General features: G+C 47.8%; 1 protein-coding gene across 1 annotated transcript in view; it reads left to right on the top strand.

Moving 5' to 3' along the window:
• Nucleotides 1-1952: 1952 nt before the first annotated feature.
• The window catches only part of SLC4A4 (solute carrier family 4 (sodium bicarbonate cotransporter), member 4), a 123323-nt gene continuing 116760 nt past the window's right edge, over nt 1953-8515 (top strand). The window contains exons 1-2 of the mRNA XM_010297313.1: nt 1953-2005; nt 2217-2290. Coding sequence (XP_010295615.1) covers nt 2218-2290 — 73 coding nt within the window. The 5' untranslated portion in view covers nt 1953-2005; nt 2217. The remainder of the gene's footprint in view (nt 2006-2216; nt 2291-8515) is intronic.

The raw sequence follows: 8515 nt of genomic DNA, 5'->3' as shown, positions 1-8515 counted from the left end.
ACGGAGGCAGAGGCCGGGGCGCCTTCCGTGTGAAACCGTAAGGACAGGCTTCGCCGAGTAATAAAGCGCGTGTGGTCTGGAAATCCAGCCCCATCTGTTCCAGATGTTTTCAGTTGTGTTTATAGCAAGTAGCTACTGTGCTGCTTGAGGGGGGAATAAAACAAAATAAAAATCGGGGTGTGCCTTCGCAAGCGTTGCAAACGGGCAAGAGCGGCCGTGACATCTGTTCCCTTTTGTTGCCTCAGAAAAGATGCGTAAATGGTCTTGAATAATTTAACGAAGAACTGGAGCTTTCGGGGAAGGCTCCCGTGCGCGTGCCCGAGAGCCGGCGTTGTGTGCTGTGCTGGTGACGCGCGTCCTACCTCATGGCGCGGGGCAGCGGCCGCTTGTGACATGGTACCTTTCCGAAGTTGCAGGACCTCGGTCTTCAAATCCTCCGGCTTCTGGCTCTCCGGCGGGCAGAAGCAGCCTGTTGCGAAGGGGAGGTGGGCCTTGTCCCAAAGGTCCGAACGGGACCTCAGCTTAGGAGCTGATGGTCACCTTCGTTCCTGGGTACAGTGCTGTATTACTTGCTGCTGTCCGATAGTCCAAAAGAAAAATGTGTCTTTCTGTACGCTTAGCGGTTTTGCATCTGACCTATTTTTGCCCTGTCCTTCTTTATCTGTGAGGTGTTTGAGACTCGTTCATGGGAGCTGAGCTGCGGACTAGGAACCAAGGGTGAGCCCGGTGGCGTGTGAGCAAAGGTGCTTGAGGTGGAGGGGAACTGGGCGAAGATGGGCCAACGGCTGCCGTGCTGCTGCTTTCGGACACTGAGAGCTCTGGTACTTTTTGTGGCTGATTTTTTTGTTTGTTTGTTTGGGGTTTTTTTGTTCAGGTAGGCGTTGATGTGCAAGGTAGATATCCTAACGCATCTTGATTTCTTGGTATTCATCCACTCAGTTTTCATACCCTCCTGAATTTGAATGGGCCCTTAAAAAACTCTCTTAAGCGTCGGAGGATCTCGCGGGGTCGCGAGTGGAAGCGATATGGGCGTGAAGAAGTTTTGAAGGCTTTGTCTCTGTCTGTACCGAGTTTGTCCCTCTATAAGGAACATAAGGATAAAGTGGTGGTTTTGATCGTTCCCTACATGTGCCTGTTTCTTTCCATTGGTAGGAAAGCAGGTTACCATCTCGGTCTCCAGTTGTATTAAGATAGAAATCTTCCCCAGTGACTGGCCAGCAGCGAGCAGCAAATGCGGGCTTAGCCTCTGAACGATATGAAAGGAGATTAGTTAATATAGCTAGATTCTTTTTTTTATTTGTTAGTTTAGCATTTTTGTATCTGCTTGTCAAAAGCAAATTTGCAGATGAGCGCTTGGAAGGCGCGCGGGGTCTCATTTTGTGGGTGAAACACAGCGGCACCAGTTCTGGGCAGCGCCACGGGAGGACTTGTCTGGCGAGGGTGTAGAATTAGGAGTCTCTTCTATACAGAGAAGTGGATAAGAGGTGGAGAGAAGGCAACGGCTAAAACCCGTCCCCGAATGGGCGACTGAATGGGTGACACACATAAATGACTGCTGTGATGGTCTGACTTACTGTGGCTCGGTCTCTGGATAATCCTCATATGTCACATTTCTGTAAGGCCGACATGTGACACAAAGCTTGCCTCTCAACAGACAAGCGTGCTTTGCTGGCATTAAGAGGCCGGCTGAAGGCTGGTCTCCCGCTGTGCATTCGAATGCGTGTGTGTGTCTGCGTGTAGTGTGCGTGCTTGCTTGTGTACGTGATTCTGCAGCCGGGGTCTTTCAGAAGAACTTTAAAGGGAAACTGGAATTCCGCAAACTCTTGGCTATTGCATAGGCAGTCCCAAACTTGGCTGTGTGTGTATGCGACCTTTTTAAGAAAAAGGAAAAAGGAGGAGGGGGAAAAAACCCACCACAAAAAACCCAAGAAACGGGGAAAAATACCCAAAGACTTCTAGCCGGGATTACCTTTCTCACACCTGTCACCACTGATGTCCCCGCAAGGTTAGAACTGGAGCTACGTGAGGCCAGCTTAAACCCGGCGCCGTTGGAGAGGAGCTCTATGAAGGAACAGCAGGCACTGGAAGGAGAGCAGGAGTGCCCCCAGGAACATGAACAACAGCTTGCAAGTTAACCTGCCCAGGACCTGGGCTAGTTCAAATAGCTCGCTCCAGGAGAAGTCTGAGCATTCCTTTTTTCTTTTCTATTACTATAGGATGGAGGACGAGGCGGTACTGGATAGAGGGGCTTCCTTCCTTAAGCATGTTTGTGATGAAGAAGAAGTGGAAGGTAAGAGACGTGGGGCTGCTGGGGAGCACGGGTACCTTCGCGATTTGTATTTGTTTGTGCGAGCGGCACGGCTGGACAGCAGAGAAAAAGGACGCCTTTGTTTTGCCGAGTAATTAATCCTGAAATTGTCTGAAACACCGGTAAGCTTGAAGGGGATAAAACTGACTTTTTAAAGAATTCCTCTTTTTCAGTTCGGGAGGGAGTGTCGTTCTGTGCGCACATTTCCACTTCCCACAAAACCGTGTTTGCTCTGCCTCGCGTAGCGGCTGTGAGCGATCGGGGCTATTTATTGTTCTTTCCTCTGTGAATATAGTTTTGGCAACGCTTGCCTATTGCCGCGGCACTGGGAAGTGCTGGGACACGGTGGCAGGTGTCGCAGATGGAGAAGCGAACGGGGAAAACCAGCAGAATTTGTACCGGGTGTCGGGGGCAGACATAAGGCGGCGGGGGGACGTTTGCCTGGGTTATCCTTTTAGCTTAGGAGGCATGAAGAGGAGGTTTTCCCCTTGAAGAGGAACTTTGTAACAGGGCAAACAGTTTCTTCACTTTTTAGGAAAAGAGTAGACTCCTTTGAAAGTGTTTTTATTTACTCTCTAACTAGAAGTGTTGTGAAACCCCAAAGATAAAAGGAATTTATAGTTCAAGGTTGTTTGTGGAAAATTGTTAAGCTGATAGGAATGAATTACTTGCAGCAAATTCTCTTTTTCTTGCTTTATGAGGATCGGTTGACCGTGTCCTTGATCAGCTAGCGGGGGAGAAGGGGGGAAGGACGATAGGGTATGTACCCTACCTAGAAGGCAAAGGAGGCCAGCGTTTCTCCTCTTGACTTCAGTATATAATTTTATTCTAGTTTCTTTATTTGCAAACAAATACCTGTGGCTTTTTGGTTTAAAATGTTTTGAAAGGTCTAGGGTTACAGCCGTGTCGTTGTCACTGGTAGGGGACGGTGAAGGATCAAGCGGGGTGAAAGAAAATAACCTCCAAAAGATGAATCGGAACGCTTCCAGCAAAACAAACCAGTTGTTTCCATGAAAAACACTGTGTTTTCCTCCTCTCTCATACCAAGTACTCTGTACTCAGGAGCTATAAATCATCATGTTGGGTTTAATTAGGCCATTTACTGTCTGCAGGGACGGAATGACAGGGCTTTTGTATTAGCCGTTTGCTTGTAGAATAATTGATACTTTGGCACAGCAGCAAAACTGGAGAGGGTAGAGCGAGGGAGAGCCTTTTTTATATTTTACTGTCTTCAACATTGCCACATGCTGTTGCGGTGTGTGTGGCCCGTATGTGACGGTCCAGGAGTATAATACAGATCGCTGTTTGTGAAGAGCAGTGCGGGAGTGTCCTCTTTCACAGCACCTGCAGATAGTTAAAAAGGTTGTGGTTAATGCTTTAAGTAATATTTGTAGTCGTGGCGTGTTTATCTCCATGTTTCACTGTAGATATCCTCCTTTGATGTATTTGGGCTAACAGACCAGTTGCAGTTCATCTCCCTGGGAGAAGGAGAAGAGGAGGTGAAACGAGTATTTCTAATTGCACACGACAGGCCCCCGAGAACTGTAGTTGCTGGTCTGAGCCTCCGGAGAGACTTGGAGCTGTGTAACTGGCTAATTCCCTCTTCGTGCTAAAGGCAGTGCCTTGATTCTCGCCAGGCTGCTGTGAATGACCTAGCTAAATCATGAAAGATGCCGCCGTCTGCGGCGGGGCCAGTGCTGACGCTGTAGCATCTGTCGTGTCGCCATGCGTGGATGGCGCGCGTATGATGCGGTTGGTGATCTGCTGCTCGGCCGCTCCGCTCTTCTGGCGTGGGGCAGCCTTGAATTCATAGCGTACCTGGCAAATTTGGGGCGTTAGCAGAGTGCAACTCATCATTAAAGGCTTTGGCATTTTGAAGAGATCGTATTCGCCTTAGGGGGGAAAACGCGTGTCCACATCTAACTCTACCAGATATGTGCCCTGTATAAAAGTACATTGAATGTCCGTGCGTAATACGCATGGATACACCCTGTGTACAGTCATACTCTGTGTGTATTGAATAAGCTGTAGACTCACCGAACGGTTTCGGTTTGAAGGAAACTCTTAAAGGTCGTCTAGTCCAGCCCCCCACCATGAGCGGGGACATCTTCAACTAGACGAGGTTGCCCAAAGCCCCGTCCAACCTGAGCTGGAATGTTTGCAGGGATGGGGCATCTACCACCTCTCTGGGCAACCTGTGCCGGTGCCTCACCACCCTCACAGTAAAGAATTTCTTCCTTATATCTGGTCTAAATCTACCCTCTTCCAGTTTAATATCCAGTGGAAGGGCAAAGACATCAGGTTGAAGACCTTCGGCTGACACTTGGTGCAGATGCTTTTAAGTCTGTGGTTTCAAGGAGGAGAGCATTTGTCTAGAGACCTGAAGGTGCTATCTGAAGTGCTCTCCATTACATCAGCCCCTTTCAGGGTATAGTTATAACTTGCTTTTCTAGAAGGCTTACAGTAGTTGCATCCTCTGTAGAAGAAGGTAACAGCAAGTGGAATATTTACCTGCAGATGTATTTTGTTTTTCTGGTAGTTTTTATTTTTAGCCTGCTTTCATGAGGTAATGTCGTACGTATCGTAAGTTGTTTGCCTCTCTTGCTGCTTCTATTTCTCTCCCAATAATTTTTTTCACATAGCAGTCAATTTTGATGGGATTTCTTAGGAAGACTCTTTAAAGCTACTCTTAATTTCACCAAACTTGTAGGAAAAAAAACAACTGAGCAGAGAAGAGAGACAGTTTTCTTTCCCCTCTGCTAGGGAGAGGAGAATTGTTGCCTTTATGAGAAAGGAGCGGGCAGTGTAGTGTTAGGGCAGTGGGACTTGGGGATTCCCCAGCTGCAGGAGTTTGCAGGAGAGAATGGGAAAACCCTACAGAATGGGAACGGGAATGAGAATGGGAAACCTTGCAACACGCTTAGGGAGCAGGCTGCTTTTGTTGCTTGTGAATCGGTTTGATTTCAAGCAGAGGGAGACAGAATTGTGAAGCTGTCATTTAGAGCATCCCTCTTCTGCGCGTTCCTCGCAAGGAGAGAGAAACAGCGTGGTGTCATTTCACTGGTGCCCGATGACCTCGCGTTACGCCTGTGGGATGGAGAGAGCAGCTCTGAATTACCGCGTCACTCACTGATTTGACTGTGTAGTGGCGTGGGGGAGAGGGAAGGACTTCGCTTTTTAAGGAGGGGGAAAACCGGGCATTTCTGGTCAGTAGGCTGTTGAGACACTTTCACCTTGGAGCGATTGTCGGTCACGCCCTTGCCGAGTTTATGTTAATCGAAACCATACATACCTGACAAAAGTATGTCCCTTTGGCCTGGTTCCAGAGATTGTTTAAGGCTTCTCTGAGATGGCACCTCAGCCTGGTCCTGCTCCGGAATGTGCTGCTGTTTTACTAGTGATACCAGCTGCTGAGGTTCCACAGTTACTGCGTTGCGGCTCGCCCCCCCGGTATCTTTATCAGGGAGAGGGCCCAGTTGGTTAATTCAGGACATGTCAGTTCTGAAGAGCTGCCTTGCTGGCCATCACTGATATTGCACCTAAGTGCCCAGAAATGTGACTTGGCGAGACACGGGATCCCAGGTCCATTCAGAGTGTGGAAGCAAAGCAAGTGCAAAAATGTCGTCTTTCTTGGGGGAAATCAGGAAAAGGCACGGCCCTAAGCTGAACCTCCTGTGCGAGAGAACCGTTCCCATTCATTTAGAGCACTGCACGTTCCTTTCCCTGAAGGTAATGACATATTGCTCTAATGCCGCTGTTAGGAACGCTGGTATGTGTGACATAAACAGATTACTTAATAACCAATTTTGCAAGAGGGGAAAAATAAAGCTCCACCTTATCCTTTGAGATAAGGTATTCTTGGCTCTTTAAGCGTAACTTCCCCCGGGTTGCTGCCGCCCTGACTTGGTGGCAGGGAGGAGGATGCGTGATTTCACGCCTGACGACCCCGTTGCTGGAAGGCTTGAGGAGCGCTCTGGCTGCGTGTCTCAGGAGAAGGGGACCAGCACTAGTGCTGGGTGTCGCGTCCTGCGTTTCAAATCATTTGCAAAGTAAAGGTATCTCTTTCAGATACCACTGTGGAAGCAGTGAATTCAGGGAAAAGTGCTGTTACAGTGGAAACTTATTCATGGATCCTGTTATTATTATGGGATTTACTATATAGAGAGCCTAAAACAGGAATTTGGTAACAACTTTCCGTAACTACTTTTTCCATTTTAGCTGGCTGCTCCCCACACTTGCCTCCTCCTTGCTTTCTATTCTCGACCCTGTTGTGTCATTGCGCTTTGCTGGTTGAAAGCTGTGCCATAAGCCTCAGATTATTACTCGATGGTTGGATCAATGAGGAGAGAGGTTGAAAGGGCAAAGATAACTCTGAAAATCTTTATCGTTATTAACAGCAGGCAGAAGGTAGGAGAAATGAGCTGTATTTGCCCATTTACTTGGTTTTCTTTTTCTTCTCTCGTCCCCACCCTCAATTTTTGATCACCAACTGTAGGCAGACCTTCTCTATTTTCAGAAATAACCAGAAGACCTCTTTCATATCAGTTGGAGTTTTTAATTGCTTCTGAAATAAAAATGATGAAAAAATTAATTGGATAAAATCTCAGCACAGGATGTACTTCATTGATTTTCTTTGGTACCTTTAATTTATCTGGAGAGACTAGAGTAGGCTGTATCTCGCTTTGGTAAAACCGGCTCGGGCTTTGCTCATGCAAAAGCCAAACGATGAGGACTCAGGCACTGCCTTTTTGCTCTTTCTGTACAGCAGCCGGCACAACTTGGGAATGGCAGACACAGACTGGGACCTATGCGCTGCCCCGCACAGCTAGTAAAAACGAGACGGGTGGTTTGGATCTTCTCAGCTTTGAAGTATCTGGATGAAAGATTTCAGATGAGCTTCTCTGCAGCTTTAATACTGTGTGATGCTTTGCAGGATACTGAAATGTGCCTTAAGTGGTTTGTCATAAATGGAAAGGTCTAGTGCTGTGATCTCACTGCAGACTTACGATAAGACGGTAGATACCTACGGAAAAACCGGGAGCACTTTTTGTCTGTGTGGATCAATTAAGTCAATAGTACAAACGCTGTGAGGTCTGTGAAAGATAAATCGCGCACAAAGTGGTTTGTTCAGAACTTATTGTCATTAAGACAATATCACTTTTCAGTCGTTAGTTAGCTCGAAGCTAGTAAGTCTATGAGCACGCTTCCTATTGGCACTTTCCAGTGGGTGTCTGTGTTCCCCGTTGTCGCACGGGGTATCATTCTGGTCTTTGCGGATGCCTTTCATCTGTTGTCAGGAATCAGCATTGGCTTTGAGGTTGCTGGGGTTGGGTGAGAAGGTGTTGATGCCAGCCTACTCCAAGCTCTGTGAGAAAAACTGCAGTCCAAGTTCAGACAATGATAAACTTTACATAAGGTAGTGATAAGTTGGCTGTGCAGGCGAGAGAAATGGAGAAAATGTTTTAAGACCAGCTGAGTCAATATATCATGTGCTTTGCTTGTTGCGAAGGAGAGGTGGTGTTTTCTTTTAAGCGATGATAAGCTTTGCACCAACACATGCTCTGAGTGCAAGGTACGTGGCGGTGGAAGAAGGTGTTGCCATACCATTCTGACAGTGACTGGCTTTCTTCCGTCTCTGATCAGCTTGGAAACGATCATCAGCTCTCTGACCTGGCGGTGAAACTCATTTTCCCGAGGGCCGTGCTAATTAGGAAGGCAGCCCTCAGATGGCATGCCGGTACCTTTCAGCCTTTGATGGCAGCGACTTCTCTGAGTGGATGTTTTCAGCTCCTGGAGCCACTCTGAAGCTGCTGGTCCCCACTCGGAGAGAGCAGGCACTTGGGCAGTGCAGAGCAGTCCGGTCCAGGGGCATGGGCCTCCGTTGCCTCAGTGTGCTCACGATAACGACTCTATGCAGGTCACTTTTTAAGCCCTCTCTTGTTTCGTGCTTCACTTCTGTAGACGCTGCCCAACATCGGCTGGTGTTGTAGTTGGGCACCTGCTAGTTACGTGAAGGTTTGGTCCTCTCCTGGGTCATTTAGGTTAGGATTCAAGTCTAGACTGCTTTGACTGTCCTCCTACCCATTGTATAGACTTTCCTCTGCCCAACAGCTCTTTTTAAGGCACGGGAATACTGGATGTGACAGTTCAGGATGGAGATTGAAGAATCATAGAGTCTTAGGGTTGGAAGGGACCTTTAAAGGTCAC

The sequence above is a fragment of the Phaethon lepturus genome, unplaced genomic scaffold, assembly GCF_000687285.1.
Source record: "Phaethon lepturus isolate BGI_N335 unplaced genomic scaffold, ASM68728v1 scaffold21111, whole genome shotgun sequence".
NCBI lineage: Eukaryota > Metazoa > Chordata > Aves > Phaethontiformes > Phaethontidae > Phaethon > Phaethon lepturus.
The sequence above is the reverse complement of the archived record's forward strand: the minus strand, read 5'-3'. Positions and strand labels throughout refer to the sequence as shown.